We start from the raw sequence: 20,656 nt of genomic DNA, 5'->3' as shown, positions 1-20,656 counted from the left end.
CGTGTGTGTGTTATTACAGGTCCACTTCTGTGGAGCTGAATGATTCCATTCAGCTCTGCAGGGCTTGTGCCGGATGCAATCGCTGGTTAATCTGCCATCAGTGCTGTGAGGACGGCCGTGACTTTAATTAAAACAGCGTCTGTGCTGTTCCGAGAAAAAGTGTGTGTGTGCGCGTGCACACACACACACACACACACAAGCACGTGCTTGCCTGAGTGCACATACACACTCACCATATGAACAGGTGTGTTTTCCTGGATGTCTCTGCAGGGAATGTAATCGATAAAGACTCCCCCCAGAGCCGGTCTTTCATTAGGGGGGAGTAATCACTCAGACAAGCATCCCACCATCCTCCCCTGTCTGCACTTGCTCTGTGTGTGTATGTGCATGTGCGTGTGTGTGTGCTGAAGAAATGAATTTATCTTCAGAACCATCTGGGCCCCCTTTTTTTTTCAGAAGCAGGCCTGGCGAAAATTGTGTGCTGCTTTCTAGGAAGCCGTCATTTTTTACAGGACAGAAATGAGGACATGGCAGAGAACAGATGGAGCAGGGCGGACTATTTCACCTGCAGACTACCCAGAGCCACTGTTGCACATACAGTATAACGTACAGCTTCTGTGCATCACCTGACCAATGGCGTTTCAATGGCGTGCCTCTAAAAAAGTTACCCACCACGGGCAATGCGCAACACTCTCATGATGCGTATGATAGTGGGGTTGATGGGAAGGGAGGCGTTGACCTCAATCTCCTCCAGGGTGATGCCCATGATCGACAGCAGAACGATGGCCAGATCCAGCTGGTTCCACCTAACATGTAAAAAAAATAAAAAATTCTTTACATGCTACATACATTTAGATTGATATATTTAGGTCCATTCCTATAGAGAAAGTTTGACCTCTTTAAAACCCCTCAGTGTCTTCTGATGCAGGCTGAAATTTGGGCCTGTTGTGGTTGGGATAACTCGCTCCAGGCTTCTTTCAAGACCGCCCGATTCTCAGAGGCCTCTGGCCATCCAAGGTGTTTCATTAGCGACGACTGGAGTTCAAATGGAGCCTGAAATCATTTTTCTTCCCCCATTTTTATATATATATATGAGGCCCCTCAAGTTTTTTAATGGACCTCTTGTTCCAAGTCTCACATGTTTTTTTTAATGTGAGAACCAAATGATCAAAGTTGTTCAGCAATGTTCTAAGTCAGGACCGGTTTAATGCAATTCTTCAGCTGACCCGTGAATGCAGCCCGTCATTATTTTAAACTCATGCTATGGGGAGTCTTTTTGTTCTGAAAGTCAGTAATCCCCCATTGTTATTATAATCATGATCCAGCAGAAAGTCTTCAGATATCCATATCACTGCAGAGGTCACGGCATATAAACCACACGTGTTAGGCTGTTAGGGGCAGTAGTGGCCTAGCGGTTAAGGAAGTGGCCCCGCAATCAGAAGGTTGCCGGTTCAAATCCCGAGCCTGAGGTGCCTTTGAGCAGAGCACCGTCCCCACACACTGCTCCCCGGGCGCCTGTCATGGCTGCTCACTGCTCACTAAGGGTGATGGGTGAAAGACAGAGGACACATTTCGTTGTCGCTGTGTATCACAATCACTTCACTTTCACTAATTTCAGGTCCAGTTGATCCAGAATTCAATAGTGGTGACCACTATGTGTACAGTTTTATTTAAACAGATATTAGATCTTCTGCCCCAATTCTGAATGAGAAATTGCCTTTTAAAAGTAAGACTCCTGGACATCCAGAAACCAGAAATTTCTGTTCATTTCTAGTCTGTTTTTTTTTTCTGATGCTGCCGAAGGGACTGAAAACGGCCCAGAGGTTTTAAAAACGTCTGTGCCTCTGACCGATGTGGTAAAGTTTCCTGCTTGAATGCCAGGAGGAGAAAAGGGTCTCTTGAAAGCGTTCGTACAGCCAAATAAAAAAAAAAAATACAAAACACCAATCAGTCAAAATTCATGACATGTTGTAGAAGAGGCCAAGAATCTTAATACGATGATATCACTAACAGGATGTGGGTTCTGGAGCGATTAACCAGTCAACCTGGGATTTAAATCAGCCACCGAATACTATCCATCACTGGATCTCCAGCAGATAGGCTTTACCCAACCAAGCAGCCGGCATTTCAATCTCTGACCTGTCTTTGAAAAAACGGCGGAAGCCAAACGCCACGAGCTTGAAGACGGACTCCAGGACGAAGATGATGGTGAAAATGTAGTTGCAGATTTTCAGAGCTTCATCCAGAACCTGTGGATCAGAAAGAAAGGATGAACCGAATAGCGGCCCCATGAGTTACGAGTCACCATGTATCTCAGCCCATCTAATCAATGCCTTTGGAGGTTTTAATAGAGGAGGAACTGATGCGTCGTTAGCATCCGTCTGGCGACTGGCATGTTTATGTCTGCCCCCACCCCTGCCTGTCATTTGAGGCTTGGAAATGACGAGAGGGCAGGGCCTCAACGCTTCACCAGAAATCTATTGAGTCTGCAGACTGAACGACTGTTAAAAAAGAAGCTTGGGAATGGAGGTGAGCATGCCCCGGCCTCCTAATTAAAACGCCCTGGTATTTATAGCTTTAGCTGCTACGTAAGACTGCCATCAGAGTGGGGTGCCAGTCCTGAACACACCCTCCCCAGATGTAAGGTGCAGTTTAAAGCACTGAAGGTAAACAAGAGGAAACTCCAGCAGTTTGCAGAACGTTGGTCATGGTGGACACGCCCACTCACTCTTTGCTTGTCGAGGCTCGCCGCGCGGCTAACACGGGGTGATTTGAAGCCTGTCCCTTTAAATCGAGCTGGAGGAGGAGGTTCTCTGTTTTTTCTTGGGTAGATTGATGACAACGGAGTCATTCTTTCGCATGCACGCTCACCCACAAACACCCTTCTGACTTTTACTCTCCAAGACATCAGTCCCTGCTCTTTGAAAAAGCCATAAAAATGTCTGGATTGGCTCATGATTTACAGGCGGTCATTTCCAAGGGAAAACATTGACTGAAAAAAGGATTTAAAATGGCACCACTTTTACCCTGCAAACTTGTTATTATTATAATTTTTTTTATTTGCTGTCTTTCTACTCTATATTCATGAGTTTGGCTGTGCATGAACATGAACAGAGAGGCTCTGCAGAAATGGGGACACAGTGCCACAGCTGCTGCAAATAAATTACGACTCAATTCATATTTGCCAAGAATGACAGTCGAGCAGCCTTAATAAAGATGCATCAACATTAACACATCACGGCGGACTAATAAAAGCAGCAGATTACCAATAAAAGGTCCATAGGGTGGTATCCCAAATTAAGTCATTATTCTCTCCAGCCCACCACTGTACTGTTCAATTAGCAGAGATGCTATTGAACTGTGCAGCATAAATTAGAGCTTAACCCCGCTGAGCAGAGCCTACTGTAGCTCATTACCTCTAGATAATTTGGGGGGGAAAATGAATGAATTAAAACACCAAGCATTACATACAGGGCAACAATGTGCGAAGTGACGTTTGGACCTCATGGGTGAGGTTTTCACTGCGCTGTATATACGAGACAAAGGGAGTGTGTTTGTGAATGTCATGTCTAGTAGCTCACCAGCCAGGATGCTTGAATCAAAGTGCTGATAATCCATCGAAATATTTGTTTTGGTAGTGGGTGTGGTCTTGAGATGACATATTAATTATGAGCAAAAACAGAGGGAAATGGAGGAGGAAGGGACACTTGTGAGTGTGACTTCTCGAAATGGCCCCTAATGAGAAAGCATTTCCATTGGCTCCTCCCATTTTTCCAACTTCATTACAGTTCTTCTTACGCAATGACATAGTGACAGTAAAACAAAAAGAACTGGGTGGGTTGTTACTCCCTTCTGACTCTTCTGTCAGTTTATTTCAGTAAGTCGACGTAAAGTTAGTGAACCCTCCCCACGCAATGCATCAAGGAAAATCTGGAAAAGCAGATTTGTATGTTCGGCGCCTACCTTGGGCTGTTGGTAGTGCTCCATGCTCATGGTGATGACGTTGAGGCCGATGACGATGGTGATGAAGAGGTCCAGATAGTGGCTGGTGCACATTTTGTGGATGAGCAGGCGCGTGGGGGAGTAGTCAGAATAGTACGGCTTGCTCTGGGCTTCTGCAGTGAAGGTGGAGGGCAGTGGTGAAGGCGTGAGACAGCAGTACTCAGACACAAAACAAAAGTGTTAGAGCACAACACAGTTCACGAACAAGCTGCCGACAGGCAGGAGAGAGACAGCGAGAGGTCAAACAATTGACATTTTTAAACCCTAGATGGAGAAAGACTAAGGCCAGGGTCATGCAGTGTGAGCCACACTGGGGTTCAGAGCCAGGGCCCTGTCCCCACCGTGCCTCACAAACCTGCGGACACCGCTTGTCATCGGAGATCTCATCAGTGCCATTCCTCTCCAAGTCACAATTATTCAAATGGGTTCTCCTCCAGAGCCAGCAGACTCAAATAAACAGCATCTCTTTTAGGAATTCCAAAATGTGGAGGGTGCCAGTTTTGGGAAGGGTACATTGGGTTCAGACGAGTTTCTATTTTTAAGGCTGTGGAGGGCCCACAGGGTAGAGGGTGGCAGCCTGACTATATTGTTCCTCTCTTTTTCTAAAAAAAAAAAACAAAAGAACAACAAAAAAAAAAGAACAGATCAGCAGCTTCCTCATTTGTCTTGAGAAACTGTCACTATGAGACAGAGCTGCAGAGAAGATGCCGTTGTTAACGTCATTATGTATCAGCCAACAGACAAAATAATACAAATAATAAATAAATAAATAAAACGTGTGCATGTGTTCCAGAGTGTAGAACTCATGCAAAGGCTGGAGCTCCCTTCCCCAGCTGTAGGACAGATGGAGGGATGAGGAGAAGGGCTGAGCAGCAGAGGTGCTCATCGCTCTGGAAGACGGTGGAGAGGCTGGTTGTGGCAGCTGTGCCGGCTGATACCCTGGCAGGAAGGCTGGTCCCCTCTCCGTCCCCTGGTGGCCCCTGCCCTGCCAGCGGGCACCAGGCTGGATGAACATCTGGCCTCTACACTGCCAAATCCCAGCATTGCCACATCAGCAATATTGGGCACCAAAGGTATTGTGTGTGTGATGCACTAATACATAAACACACCACCTACAGATCATCCAGGGGAGATAGTGGGGGAGTGTGGCGGGACAGCTAATGTCCTGTAATTTTGAAGGTGGGCCTAAACTTCTGGCCTGTAAGAAAGTGAAGTGATTGTCATTGTGAAACACTGCAGCACTGTAGTGTAGGCACCCTTGGGTGGACTTGCATGTGGTCTAGTGGCAGTGGGGCAGTGGTGGCCTAGCGGGTAAGTAAGTGGACCCATAATCAGAAAGTTGCCGGTTCAAGGCCCCTGAGCAAAGCACCGTCCCCACACACTGCTCCCTGGGAGCCTTTCATGGCTGCCCACTGCTCACCAAGGGTGATGGGTTAAAAGCAGAGGACACATTTTGTTGTGTGCCCCGTATGCTGTGCTGCACTGTTTCACAATGACAATCACTTCACTTTCAACTTTCACTTTTTCTCTACATGGCCACGCATTTATCTTACAGGGGTCACTATAGCACCAACAGGCCGACCAGGATACCAGCCAGACCACTCCTGTGGTTAATTATTACAGGAATCCTCCATGGCATCTGGCTTTAATTCTGTCTAATTGAAGCCACGTTTGCTCGTGTTCCTAAATGTGCTGACTTGACATTAACCGCTTTTCATAATTCATAACTTATGAACCTCGGGCAACCAAACTCGGCTTGGCACCGGCATGTTTTTAAGTGGTGCTGGAGCCCTTGATTTTTGTTGTTCTGCGCCATGTCGGGTCTGTTTGGAATATGGTATCTGGGAGACCATAGTCATACCGGGTCATCTTTTTTTTCTCTAGGATCACTGATTGGTCCTATTATATAACCAGTCTGCGATAGGCCTGGAGCGGTTCCACGTCCTGTGGATTTGGGGGTCATGACAAAGTGTTGCTTGGCTTTTCCCATCTCATGGAGAGAAGAGACCCCTGCTGCTCTTCCCCAGCCTTCAGCCCCTAAAGTAAATGCCCTCTCTTTGTCCACCAGGTTTATTAATATGCTGAAATCATAGCTTGACATTTAATTTGCCCATAAATCATTTAAAGATGAAGACACCTCCCCAGCCCGTAATAGTTCAGGCGCTGTGAAGAAATTTAAATAGCAGGTTAAGATGAAAAAAGAGGCAAAAGCAAAGAGAGCGCATTATTTTTTTACTCCTGCTGAGATGTTTCACCAATGCTTGGGTATGAATGCTGCACTGAGAGAGAGAGAGAGAGAGAGAGAGAGAGAATGGAGGAGCGGAACTTTCTATTTGGCTTGAGTCTCTGAGGTCCACTTTCACACAACAGAAGAGCAATGACGAAGGAGACAGGGGAGCTTGTCAGAGCCAAATGACTCGTCAGCATATCCTGTTTCCTCTGTCCCTGCCCTTCTAAAGAGAGCAGCTTGGCATTCTACACAGGGGTGAATGGATGGAGCTGAATTGAATTGGCATCTGAGCCACCCTGATGTCATGCCACAGCAACGCTTGAAGCGAACCTCAATGTCCCCAATCGGCCAAATTGTCTACAACGGTGCAGAAAGTGTAGCAGGTTCTGTTTTAATCAAATGAACGAGGAGTGATGTAGCTGTCAAGTCTTCAGACAGGTCAAAACTGCAATATGCATATACTCGAGACTTGGTTGTACATAGTGGTAATTTTTTTGTATGCAGGAGTGAATTAGCACTGAAATCATTGAACAAACAGCCCTTCCTGGCTCAGTGGAGGAGCACAGCCTGGATTTTAATTTTGAGGTGCATAGTGGCAGAAGAGAAACTCAGTGCAGCATCCATCTCAACCTGGCCAGCCAAACCAGGTACCTTGCAAGGAACCCATGCTTCCTCTGATGACATAAGTGTGCCTCTGGACATGCAACCAGTCTCACACCTCTAACTTGTCCAACTAATCGGGCCATGGACCTCCTAAAACAAAAATACATTTTTAATTATCATGGTAATGGTATCATGGTAATGGTTTTGCATACTGTAAAGTATGCAAAAGGGTGTGTTCAATATCAAATCTACAAAAAATATGTATATATATATTCAGAATACATAACAAATAGAGCTAAAGATCAATGGCCCCTTATAGAACCCACAACATGCACATTCTGAGGACAAGATAAGAGATGTCCATCATACACACATCAGCCTGTACCTTGAAAGCTTTGAATAGTTGGGAAATACAGACACACAGTGATCCATCATCATATGACAGATATACAAAGAACATCACAGGGACAACTGTGAGACTGCACAGGCGTGTGTTTTCAATTTCACCGTAGGTCTGAGGCAACTTGTTTTTTTCCAGCAGTTGCCTGAACTAACGCTAACTTCACAACTGTTCTCGGCCTGAACTTTTGCTTGACATCAGCAAGCCACATTTGCATATTCTCTGCAAAAGGCTGTTTGTGATAATGACAGCCGTTGTGTAAAAAGCGGTAAGAACGGATGTGGATTGTTCAAGGTCTAAAACAGTTATTAGAACAGGACTGACTCAGCACACAGTGTGTGCGCGCCAAGGGTTTTTTTCTTCCCCCAGTGAAAACCTGGGGTGTTTTTTCACGGTTTTCCAATTAGCCCAACAGCTCAGGCCAAAACCTGATTCTGTAAAAAACTGAAGAGGTACACAATATTTTACACTATCGTAAACGCTGCATCCAGCACCTAAACTGGTCTGAGACTAAACGGCTCACTGTCCTGAGTGGAGGGCTTGTGGAGAGGTGAACAGAAGTCAACACAGAGAGAGACACTGAGCCCATCAGTGTTCAAAAAGAAAATGCCAGAAATGGACAGAGATGGTAAAAGCATATCCCACAGAACCCCGGACTGAGATGCAGTGTCACTGAAGGATCTGCAATAATTTGGCAGAGTTTGCAAGGTTGCACCTGCTGGGCATCCATACTGGGGTGGTCACCAAGTTCATGTCCGGGACGACACTGAGACACTTCAGATACTCAAAAAACGAGGGACTCCTCTGCTTGACTCAATAGTTCAATTCTGACTGTGCTTTTACTATGTACTTTAGCTCCTAGAGCAAAGTGTCCTCCCTGACAAAGACATAGGTGTCCTTTAGCTTGCAATACGACTGTGTACCTAAAGAGGCAACAGTGAGTTACGCTAGAGTAAAATCATGCTGTCTTTATGAAAAGATAAATAAGTAATAAATACATACATTTCCAGCCAAACCTGTTCACAGGGCTTTCTAATAACAGACGTCCTGATAACAGACGTCTGACAATGTTCTAAACATTACATACGGAGAAAAATAATCAGACTTTCTCTGGAAAATCCACCTAAAATTATTCATATGGGATACAATCCTAGGTCAGTAACATTACTAGCCACTCCATTTCTGACATTGTTTTTGGCTTGATTGCCAACGACTCCATGATAACATATGTACTGTTGATGATTGTTGTCTAAAACCCCCTACAAAGCCCCTAGCCTGTCAACAGTTTTTTATGATGTGAAAGCTTTTGGCTCCAACTGTTTGTATAATGCATTATGGGTATGAATTCCTAATGTGTGTATTTGGGGTCTCTCCATGTAAGAAGATTTTCTTGCCTGTGGTGAAGCAGTATGTTGAGCTTGCCTCTCTCCTTGATCATGCAAAGCATTATAAGTATGCACGTCCAGCAGGTGCAGATAGGATATCCCTGTTCGAAGACTTTATGAACTGTTCTGTGTTAAAATTGATTTTTTTTGTTTTTAAGTACAATCAGATAAAGTAGGCCCTTTGGGTGGGTCCTATAACATTGTTCTGCGCTTTAATAATTTGGGGTCCAGGAAGCCTTATTAGATTGATTAGCTTTGTGCACAGCGCTTGTGGCCAAATACACACCTCTGTCCAGTAGGCTCAATGATTTTGCTTGTTATGGGACTCAGTGAGTGCTAGTCTGAGACATCACTGTTTCGCTCTGCAGTATAGTCCAATTGAAGATGGGGGTCGGGGATTTGGTGGGGTGAGACCACCAGCACGCACTGAGGCCCTAGCTGTGAAGCAAATAAATGAATACAAAAGGAATCTGCTGGATTTCCCAAACGCTCTGCTGCCCTGTTAAGTACAGAGAGAAGCAGAAATGGACGGAGCAAAACAGACATCAGTGGTGAGGAATGAGAAAGAGCACCTGAGCGATTTGAGGAGTCCAGGCGAAGAAAAGGGTAGGAACAAAAAAGGCGAGAAAAGAAAATCATGGCATCTTCAACAATGATAAGTGACATCATGCACATACACACACTCTCAGAACACATACACGTAGACATACAAACAGGCATTATGCTGATAGGCATGGCAGACAAACCACAGTTCTTTCTGAGTCGGACTTGACTGAGATGGGCCGGTTGGAATGGAGAGTGGATGGCAGAGCCAGGTGAGGGTGGAGCCGTGATTGGACTATGGGTCATACAGCAGTGGCAGGGATGTAGGAAATCATTGCTGTTCTGCCAGCACGACTATACTTGCCAACATAGCCGTAAATAAAGAAGTTCCGATAAGATGCTGTAAAGCAACTAGAATGAATTACATCCAGTGGAAACAGACGGTTAAAAATAGCAGTCATTTTCTATTAATGCTCATACTCTTCATCACAATACCATAGACACGATATACACTCATGCTCAATACTTCCTACTGAATACATAAATGTTCCTAATTTTGCTCTATATTGAAAGGTTGACCGGGCAGCAGAACTCTCAAGCCTCTCCAAGCTACGCCGGACTGCAGCAAAGGCATAACGAACAGAACGCACATGAAAGCTGAGGGAGGAGCGTTCAGAATGCACTGCATTCTCATAGTAGGTGCCATGATGATGGCCGGCATTTAAACCCAGTCAAACAACAGCTTGCGAAGGGGCAGTGGTGGTTAAGGAAGCGACCCCGTAAACAGAAGGTTGCCGGTTCGAATCCCGATCTGCCAAGGTGCCACTGAGGTGCCACTGAGCAAAGCACCGTCCCCACACACTGCTCCCCGGGCGCCTGTCATGGCTGCCCACTGCTCTCTCTGGGTGATGGGTTACATGCAGAGGACAAATTTCACTGTGTGCACCGTGTGCTGTGTATAACATGTGACAATCACTTCACTTCACTTAAGAAAAACATTTCTTGTCAGTGGCACTTCATGCTAATGTCAGTCAGTTCTCAAGGTACAAATCCTCGTATCGGGGGACAATCTTTCCTATCCAACAGTAACTGAGCAACAGTAACTCCACGTGAGCCCAAAATGATCAAATTAGGCAACTAACCCTGAGACTCTGTTGAGGATCCAGCAATATTTACATATTTTTAATAACGTTACTATTTAGATTGTGCTTGGATATTTTACTGCTATATAAAGTGTTTTGTGCTTGTCTGCAGGGATGTGCACCTATGTCCCGAACAACCAAGTTAAAAACAGAAAAAGTGATATACCAACGTACAAGACCCCGAACAACGACAAGAAGAATCTTTCAAGGAGAAAGACATCCTGCAAATGCTAAGAAAAAAACAACAAAAAAACATTCTTTTCAGCAGGAAAGTTTTAGCCATCTGCCGCTTTCCGCCGAAGTTATGTAAAGGACACTTTGAGTCTTTTTCACTCGCACTGTGAGAAGAAAGAAAACCCTGTTCCTGGCTGCTACATTACATAAGCAACCACACTGCCTCATGCTGCCAAAAGTGGAGGTTACACCGTGGTCCATAATTGCATTTTTTTCCTGCTTTTGTCAGTCTGTCTCAAGACTCCCCGGTGACTATGTGAAGGAAAAAAATAAAAAACGGTTATAATTTTGCTGACAAAAAAAAAACAAAAAAACACACACACACACACATATAGCTCGACACACCTCATCATTAGTCTGACACATAGGACGGTATGTCAAAGCGCATTTCGTGTCACGACCCCAAGGATAAAAAAAAAGTCCTATCGTTTTATTTATTGCTTAGAATTAGAAGGGTGGATTGATTGAAAATAATAGGGGCTGCATTTGGCAAGCTAAGCATTTTAAAACAACATGCATCCTGAATTTAATGAGATATATACATTCCTATTAAAACAAAAGGCTACTTTTCTTGCTGAAGAGGTTATATGGTCTTTTTTTTTTTTGTATGAGAGTAAGGTATAGCATGTTCGTGTTTTGTGGGGGTGTGTTAATCCTGCTGTCAGGAGAAAGATCAAGGGTCCAGGGATGGCCTACCTACCGGTAAAGCCGGCGAGGCTTGTTTTCCAGACTATGGCATCAGTTGGCACCGATAGCTTTGATTTCTAACCGCGGGGGGTGGGGGGTGGCCAATCCAAATGTCAGCCAGGAACAAGAAATGGAACAAGATGACCCTGAGCAGAAGCCCCCTTGCCCGCTACCATCAGTGGGAAAATAAGACTCCCCAGGCAGATCCTGGGCTATCCTTGAAGGAAGAGGGGAAGCGCGGCGTTAAGCAAATCGTGGCGCGTTGCCAGGCCGGAGGAGGAGGAGGAGGACACAGGTGGAGGAGAAGCAGATGGCTGCAGCCCAACCACCGGGCTAGACGATTAGCCACCGCCTTTGATCACGGGTGCTAGCGTACAGGAGCCACGGCACACGTACGCGAGGGAGAGAGAAGCTAATGGAGTTAGACTGGCTTAGGTGGGGGAGGGGTCATGAGGGTTTTGGGGGGGGACCAAACTTCTCCCTCCGTCCCCAAATTCTCCCTCGCTCGCTCCTCGCGGGACGAGTCAGCTGCCGCGGGCTCGGACGACGAGGCTCATTAACACATTGTCTGTTAATTGGGAACAAAATGTGCGGATCAATGCCTCAACCAGTCCCGGGAAGCAGGTGCCGTTCCCAGTCCCACCGACAGCGCACGAGGAGCTTTTGAATATCTCCGCTGTGCTGATGCTAGTTTTTACGCAAATTAAGAGCGGAGTGGCTAGAACAGACACAATTTCCGGCTTTTTGCTTTTCTTTCTCGTTGCGTTGGAGTTTTTTTGCAGGTCTGCTTGTCATACGGATAATGTCAGAGTCACGTGGGCGGAAGAGCATAAATGAGCTGAAGGCTTTCATGCTCTTTTGTGCTCCAGATGCGATTTTAGGGCAAAGCGAGAGCTTCAAGGGGTCTTTGTGCTGAGAATACAGAGAGGAATAAGAAAATGGCACCGAGAACAGGAAAGCCCCTAAATTAGCCGAGGCTAATTCGTCAGCCTCTGATAGTGTAGGAATGGTAGCGTAGAGAATCTCCCTTCGCCCCGAAGAGTTGATAGGCTGCACTCATGTTCGGGTCTTTGAGTTTCGACTTTCGCCACTAAGTTTGGAGAACAGACTGTCACATCAATTACATGTAACAAAATGTGATGGCCAGTGGATGAGACCACATTAATTTGTATCACTAGAACAAGAATCCCAGCCTACTTCCAAGTTCAGATATCGTAATTACATCTTAACACACTTTCAAAAGCTAAACTGGTAAATTTCCATTTTACTCCATGTTGTTGCAAATGATGTTCATTTATCATGAGAAAATAAGAAGGTTTATTTATGAAACAAGGTAGTCTGAAGCATGCTATTTCATATAAAACATGATCTACCAACCATCTACTGATGTCTAGCCATGTTTGTATAACACAAAGGCACCTTTTATCTCACCACTTGGTTTTAGTTTTTTGCCCTACAGCTGGAATGGACAAAGCGCCCTTATGCTGTTCGCTATGCTGTCCATGGGAATTGGAGGCTGCAGGTGCCTGAAAGATCCAAGTCTGGCATCAGTCACCACCTGCCCATCTGTTAGGCTCTCCTTGCACGATGAGGTCTGCTTTCTACAACTGTACTCTGCCAGCAAACACAGGACAAGTAGTAGGTACACAAGTGCCATATGGGAGTCCCCAGAAGGTGAAAAAGGAGCTTAGCCGTTGCCATGTATTTTGCAAGTATTTATATCACTATACGGTCGGTGTGATTAAGAGATTCTAAAAAAACAAAAAGGCTATTGTTCTCACAGTGGACAAAGTGGCATATGGGAACATCACAGAATCAAAACATGAGTGCACCAGAGAACAACCACCATCCAATGAGCAGAACCATGGGCTGATCAGAAAGAAAAAACAGACTCAGACGCCTTTCCTTTCACAGTGCATCACATCGGGGGACAGGGTTGAGGGCCCAACATAATGTAGATTAATTCTGACAGACAGACCCGTTAGCCTGTGTAAGAGCCTGCCATGCAGCGAGCGCTACACTCGGTAAGACTTCTTAAAGCCATTACACAGTGTGACAAAGTTTGTTGTAACAGATGACAGTGTGCTAAATATCATGTCATGAGGAGTTACAATCCAAATGTACCGAGTCGTTGCTACAATAACACACACACACACTTTTTTTTTGTACGTCACACTGCGGCCAACCCATCAATGTCAAATGGTCTGAAGCTCAACTTTGTTCTTCCCCTTTGTGAGCATGAGTCTTGGCTGGCGTCCGGTGATAGTGCTTGTGGATGAGTTGTGAAGAACCGGACAAACAAGGAATTTCAAAACAAAATGCTTTAAAAAGTCTTTCACAAAGATTTGTCTCTGTTTGGTGGAGGGCGGGGGCCGGAACATCGCCCTCCCTCAATCCCAACCCCCTCCCCAACAGTGAAGAACACACAGACATGCCAGACACTGTCAATACCTGCCACTGTGCCTTCCGAGCTGGACCAACTGACACCCGTCAGCATAACATCTAGAAGAACGAAACCACGGTCAAAAGAAGTAGAGAAATGTTCACAACCAAAAAAAAAAGAAAAACGGCCACTGTTATATTTCCAGTATTTCTGAGTCCAGTATAACATGCTGACCTGCTTTAGTACTTAAACACAATTATTTTTGTTGAAGGATGTCTCCACTCATTCCGTGTGTGACTCTGAATCTGTATTCGTCTCAGTACCGAATGCTGAATGACAGAACATCACATCTGGCTAATTAGCCCACATCTCACTTTGGCAACGCAACGTCTGAAGCTCCATTTTGTGTTCATACATCCCAGCAGCCAAAGATCTGAATTTTGCACAACCTTCAACTGGACCTAGCACAACTCCTACTGCAACCATTTCCACACTTTTGGTTGCAAAACAGGAACTTGGTAACTTCCACAATGTCTCCTGAAGATCTTATGGATCTCTTTTGTCAGCTGACAAGTCCTTTTGCGTGCTGTCTATGAAATCAGCGGCTGTTGCAGTTACTAACAGGCAATGAGATGGCTGCTCTGAATGAATAAATAAGCCATTCTGCTAAACTGCTAAACACAAAGTCAATGAACAGAAAAAAAAATGAACACAATAAGAGCGTGAATGAAGGGCTCTAAAGAAAAGGGAGTTCTGAAATTTTGCATTCTGAAGTGGAAGGGGCACAGCAGGTCCACATGTATTGCTCTGTGTGGCCCTGAGACTCCATTTTCATTAACCTTCGCGGGTGTAGGTAGCCTGCTGGTTCCTTGGCATTTTGGCACGTGGTGAATCTAATTCGCTACGAAGGCTGGACGCTTACCATGTTATGTAGATAGTGTTGAAAATCTGAAGAACCATGAACTGTCTAGAGGGCAATGAAAACGATTGTCCATCTGTATTTCTCAAGATTAACCAAAGGAAGAAATGCCTTCCCACTGTCAACTACCACAGTCGTATCTCCAAGGACGACTATCGCACAGAGGTCCGGAGCCAGGTTGGTACTGAGAATTCAGTAATTAGCAACAGGCGCAGATCCCTGAGGGGGTACAGCCAGCCAAACCCCATTACTGAGGGTAGTAGGCAGTGGAATGGAAGCCACTGGCAGAACCATACCAATCTAAAGGTACCGGGTGGGTAAACGTTCTAGCTGAGCTATCCTACATGCAAGAGATGGGAAGAGGGGGGGGGCAGAGTTTTGTTTAAGGGGCAAGATCTATCCGCCCCCACTCCCCTCTCTGACTCGATAAGCAGACCACCATGCTGGCCTTGAGACATGCTCCAGAGCCACTCCAAAACCAAAAGGGGACAGGCGCAAGCTAAATCCTACGGGCGATCCATAGCATTTCATCTCCAGCGGGCAACGAGGGGTGCAATTCGGCATTTGCAAAAGGGGGGAGGGAAATTTAGCGCCGGGTCTTTCAAATGGTTGCTTCAAATAAAAAAAGTGGGGAGGGCCGGTTTTCAAGCAGGACTCAGAAAGAAGTGGAAAGACTACCGACCAGCCAGCTCCTTCTCCTTACTCCGCCTCTTTTTCTCCAGACGTTTCAGGCGCTTCTCCTCGCGCCTCTTGGCCTCTTCGGCCTCCTGGTGGCGCCGGCACTTATGGAAGTTCTCCACGACCACGCCCACAAACATGTTGAGCACGAAAAAGGCCACAATGAGCAGGAAGGAGATGAAGTAGAGCAGCATCCATGGGTTGTAGTTCATTGTGGGCTGTGGAGTGAGAAATCACAACACACTTCACAAAAATGTCTATAAGAACTGAGGGGAGAAAAAAAAAATATATATATCTGCATCTGCATCATAATGCACCATATAAATATAAGGCAGAGAAAACTTTTGAAAACCCGACAAAGTATTTTAATCAGTACTTCAGTATTCTAACCACAAAATCAAGTTTGCCAACAGCACAGCCTACTTATTAAATAAAAATTTGCATAGAAAATCCTCTTCTGAATATTCACGCGTTCAACTGTTTATCTCTGTAATATCAGTTCAATTTACACATTAGAGAATAATTTGGTGGTTTAATTTATATTGGTGGTAAACAGGTCTATTCATGCTCAGTGCCATTGTGTCCCTGAGCAATATCCATAACTCAACATACCGCGATTGTGCCTATAATTGGTTAATGTAAGTGGCTCGGTGTTTGAGTGCCAACTAAGTCAATAATATTGAAGTGTAAGGCACATTATGCTCGGGTGACAAGAGCACGCACAAGTTCGGTACGAACGTGGTTATCGCTACGGTCGCCACCCGCGTTCATAAGCGCTGCGGAGAAAATAAATCATTTCTGCATGCCCCGCTTTTTGAAAATCACACAAAAGCGGTTTGTGGCACATGCCGTGTGCACTGGCAGCGTTGCAACAAGCCAACCTGTCCCCGATTCAAACACATGAATAGGAGGGTGAGTGGCAGGAGCCGGCTTCGGCCCGCACCCCCCCCCTGTTCAAATGAAACAGGCCGCCGCTCCAGTTGGCCATTGTTAGCAGCAGCAGGAACACAGTTTTTTCTTTTTTACTGTTTCTCTATGTGGAGCAAAATGGGGGAGGAAAGTAAAAAAAAAAAAAAAAAACTTTTTTATTGAATAATGAGCCACTTGAAAGTAAGAAATATGTTCAATGGGCACTAAGGAGCTTACGGAGAGGGAGATTTGGCAGGAGAGTCCATATGAAGACAGAAATGCAGATCTGCTGTTTCACAGCCCAGATTGTGAGCGCTTAGCTTGCCCAACCTTTGTTTTTTGGTGAAGTGCTATTCTCCACCCAACAGACACAAGCACAGACCAGGTTTGATTGTTCACACTTGTTGTGGTGCTAAATACCTTTTAAATGAGCAAACAGAAGGGTGCACAGGCAAGAACAGCAGAGGTGATGCTTCCATACTTCCATAGTTAAATTAATTTTTTTACATGGCAATAAACATTTTTGAGAATATCATAATATTCTTTCACTTCAAAAAATGAGAATATAACAATTAAAATAATAATAAAAATAGTATTGATATAATAAAGGAAGAAGATATTTCTGCAATGTGAATTTTTATTTAATTCTGGATTCATTTTATCATTCAAAAAAATCCTTATAACTTATTAATTACCTGTTGGTCCACGCCTACAGCATCTAGTCCATCGTACATGATGTCCACCCAGCCATCCTTGGAGGCCAGAACAAAGAGGGACATCAGGGCCTGAGAGCAGAAAACAGAATATTAGGATGACTGAAATATAAAAGTGAAAAAGCATCTTATATTGAGATACTTTTGTTACTGTCTTTTTATTAACCCAGTAAAAAAATCAACAATTTTAGGTCTTGTCTGAAATACAATTTTAGGCATTTTTAAAACGTGAGTGCAGGGTTTAAAATGAAAATCAAAGAGCTCCTGGGGATACATCCAATCTGTTACCTACACATCCAGTGGGCTTCTTACCTGGCCAAGGTTGTCAAAGTTGTATTTGTGCCTGACCCATCTGTAACTGGCAAGCAAGCAGTCAGACTTGTTGGTGATGTTCCTGGTGTCCTCACCTTGACAGACGAAGAACTTTCCCTTGAAGAGCTGCGGAGGAGAAGGACACACATGTTCACATTCACGTCTTTCATCAGCTAATCACATTAATGATTAATTACTAAAGTCTGCCCTTTTTTATTTAAAAGATGGATCATTCGTGTTGAAGTGGGAAGGATGGGGAGTTAATTTCAGAAAAATAAAACCCTAAGTCAGCATGTTAAGCCCAGGACGCTGACAAGGGCGTTTAAGCATATCACTGGATATGCCTTTTAAGAATAAAATGGAACCATATTTCTTTATTATTAAAAGATGGTAAGGGATAGCGACTGTGCAAATTACAGTGACACAGAGTCCAGAAAACTTGTCATAGCTGAGTTTCCAAAATATGCGAGTCAGACATAAAAAATATGTATATGAGAGCCACTGTGACATCTGAGTTGACATAGCACAGATATTTCCAACGAGGTCACGCTAACCTCGATATAAGCCAACTCCACTTTGACTGGGAGTATAAGCATTAGAGTGTACTAGAGTGTGTTAGAGATTAATAAGTGCAGGAAAATAATGCTGTCTTCTCCAATTAGACTGTCAAACAGACAGGGCACTTTTAATTCTTCATCTTTTCATTCAGCCAAATGGATGTCACTTGAAACAGATCCCCACCAGAAGGGATGAGTGTTGCTTCAAATGTTTACAATGTGGGGTGTGCCATGTCATCTGCCATGAGTCATGTGACCTGTAAATGTGAAGTGTGCCTTTTTTTCAACTTGTGGTATGTTTTTCTATCAGATATATTTTTATTCACATTTTCAGTTCGAGCAATTTGAGGGTTAATAGAAACATGACTAGTATTGTGCTTTGGAGACCTGATCTGTGCGAGGAAGTGATAGTGAAGTGATTGTCACTTGTGATACACAGCAGAACAGCACACGGTGCACACAGTGAAATTTGTCCTTTGCATTTAACCCATCACTCTGTGTGAGCAGTGGGCAGCCATGACAGGCACCCGGGGAGCAGCGTGTGGGGACGGTGCTTTGCTCAGTGGCACCTCAGTAGCACCTTGGCAGATCGGGATTTGAACCGGCAACCTTCTGATTACGGGGCCGCTTCCTTAACCGCTAGGCAATGGGAATCTACCTGCACACCCAGGATGCCAAAAATAATGAAGAAGGCACAGCAGATGACCACGATGTTGCCGATGGGTTTGAGGGATGACATCAAGGTTTCTACCACCAGTTTGAGTCCAGGGGCTCTGCTGATGACTCTGGGTGAGACAGAGAAACAGAGTATAAATTGAATTATGAGACAAACAGAAATGATATCGATGCCAAGTCAACATATGCAGCAATCAGGTTAAATCAGTTAATCTGGTTAAATCTAAGAACAGTAGGGGGTCCTCTGAGTCCGCTGTTTAATTAAAGACAGGGCTGATAATTTGCAGATTACATTTCATTTGGACAATGTCAAGTCAGTCCTTCTAGTTTTTCACGATTTTGTGTTAGCGCAAATCGGCAATTTACTGCATATTTTTGTGAAGCCGCATATTTTTTGATCGAGCAACAATATATCTGTCTGTCTGTCAGCTTTGTTTTTCTCTCACTCATTTAGTGTTTTATGTAGACCTTGGATTTTTTTTTTTCACAATTTTTGAAAAAAGACAATTTCAAATTGTGAAATTGTGAATAAAGTGATCAATGCAGGAAGCATCATTTATGAGTTCAAGAGAAATGCCCCATTCTCACCAAAAAGCCAACGTGCTGTGTATTAAATACTAAAGTAGTTTAATTCCCTTGACATTATCCATGTATATAACATCCTAAGAGAATACTAGTTTAGACCTGAAAAAAACTTTTAGTTGGAATACTTTGCCTATGGTGAGTAGTGCAAGCAAGAAATGCCTGAAATGCCATTTAAATAAATGGAAGCGCTTCATTTTGGTTTCTTTCTTATGTTCTTGTGCTGTTATGTGATGTGATCTTGCTCCATGACAGACAGGTTTTGCGGGGTCTTTTTCATGTAAAATCATTTGTGGAAGCATGTGTGTGTGTGTGTGTGTGTGTGTGTGTGTGTGTGTGTGTGTGTGTGTGTGTGAGTGTGTGTGGGTCTGCGAGTGTGAATGTGTTGATGGATCGGCCTGTCACATGGTTCATGTGATGAAAGCTACAGCACATCCAACACCTCTTCCTCCCAGACAGGAAGCCAGGTCATAACAAGCTTGCGATTTTTGTGATGCCGCAGTGACATCCAGTAAAAAGGAGGCATTTTAAATCAATCTGTTAGAAATAACGACAACATCTAATTATTAACAGCACAAAAAAGCTGACAACCCCAGGGCAGAATATCTCTCTCTACCAAAAAATACCAACCAAGTAGAAAAAAAAGATGATACTGAATCATGGACAAAAGATGAAAGCAAAAACAGTGAGAATTTGATCTTATTTCTGTTTTTGTGACTTAGTCATATTGCTGTCTTGAGGATTTGATCAAAGGTAATTGGGGGCCGACAGTAAAGCCAAATAGAGAAAAATAAAGAAATTCCAAGAAACGATTATAATTATTATTATAATAGTTATATTAATAATAATAATAATGATAATGCAAACACATGACAGTCAGCTGGACTGGACAGGGACAAGTGCTGATCTACAGTAGACTGGAGGGAAACAAAGAGATTTCAACTCCTCTGATGCCGTTTTCCCTCTGTTGACAGGGAATTGTATGCACTTCCATTGTACTACCAACAGAGGGTACTGTTGCAGTGGGATTTTCCCGAACAGACAGAGCAGAGCATTTGAAAAAGCGGAAAAAACAAAACATGAAAAGCAGAAGTGATGCAGACCCGAACGAAGCAACAACACTAATTACAGGAAGCTGTGTCTCATGCGCACATGCAGAGAGTTTATCAGTTCCATTCTTTTCATGCTCTTCTCCACCTGAACCCGTGATATCGGCATCGGGGTAAAATGCACTAATGCACCAGCAAAGGAGAACAGACTTCTGTGGAACTGGGAGTAGCTTTGAAGAGCCCAAACGTCTCATGAAAGACCCTGATGTGTCCTGACAGTACACAGCATGGTGCCCTGGATTTCTGGTTCTTTCTGCACGTGTCTAGTACACCGCATCCTCAACATAAAATTTTGCTTCAATTTCCTCCACCTTGCACCTCCCTTTCTCCAACTGGCAACACCATCTATTCATATCTCAAAAGAAAATGAGGACGGGGAAGATATGCAGTCATTCCCACCGTAATTAAGTAGCTGTTCTGATGGAGGCGGGAATGCAGTGGATCCGAAACTCAAACGCCACACAAGACAAGAATGCAGACTGCAGTCCATGTAACTTCCCATTCCACTCATTCATTTGTTGGTATGTGGTTATTTTGGACGACCAGAAGACAAACTAAATTTAAAATGTTCTTTTTTCGGTTTGATTTAAACC

General features: G+C 44.2%; 1 protein-coding gene across 10 annotated transcripts in view; it reads right to left on the bottom strand.

Moving 5' to 3' along the window:
- The window catches only part of cacna1g (calcium channel, voltage-dependent, T type, alpha 1G subunit), a 190,841-nt gene that overhangs the window by 13,707 nt on the left and 156,478 nt on the right, over nt 1-20,656 (bottom strand). For 8 of the 10 annotated variants that reach the window (XR_003747853.1, XM_028968135.1, XM_028968152.1 and 5 more), the window contains 8 exons: nt 18,356-18,482; nt 17,141-17,266; nt 16,811-16,900; nt 15,232-15,424; nt 13,678-13,728; nt 3,964-4,115; nt 2,140-2,249; nt 673-806 (listed from right to left, as the gene is read on the bottom strand). Coding sequence is in view for 9 of the 10 variants with exons in the window: in XM_028968135.1 (XP_028823968.1) it covers nt 673-806; nt 2,140-2,249; nt 3,964-4,115; nt 13,678-13,728; nt 15,232-15,424; nt 16,811-16,900; nt 17,141-17,266; nt 18,356-18,482 (983 nt within the window). In the remaining variant the exon portion in view is untranslated. Of the gene's footprint in view, nt 1-672; nt 807-2,139; nt 2,250-3,963; nt 4,116-13,677; nt 13,729-15,210; nt 15,425-16,810; nt 16,901-17,140; nt 17,267-18,355; nt 18,483-20,656 lie in introns of all 10 variants that reach the window. The other 2 variants (XM_028968138.1, XM_028968145.1) reach the window with 2 other exon arrangements.

The sequence above is a fragment of the Denticeps clupeoides genome, chromosome 2 (genome assembly GCF_900700375.1).
Source record: "Denticeps clupeoides chromosome 2, fDenClu1.1, whole genome shotgun sequence".
NCBI classification, from domain to species: Eukaryota; Metazoa; Chordata; class Actinopteri; order Clupeiformes; family Denticipitidae; genus Denticeps; species Denticeps clupeoides.
The sequence above is the reverse complement of the archived record's forward strand: the minus strand, read 5'-3'. Positions and strand labels throughout refer to the sequence as shown.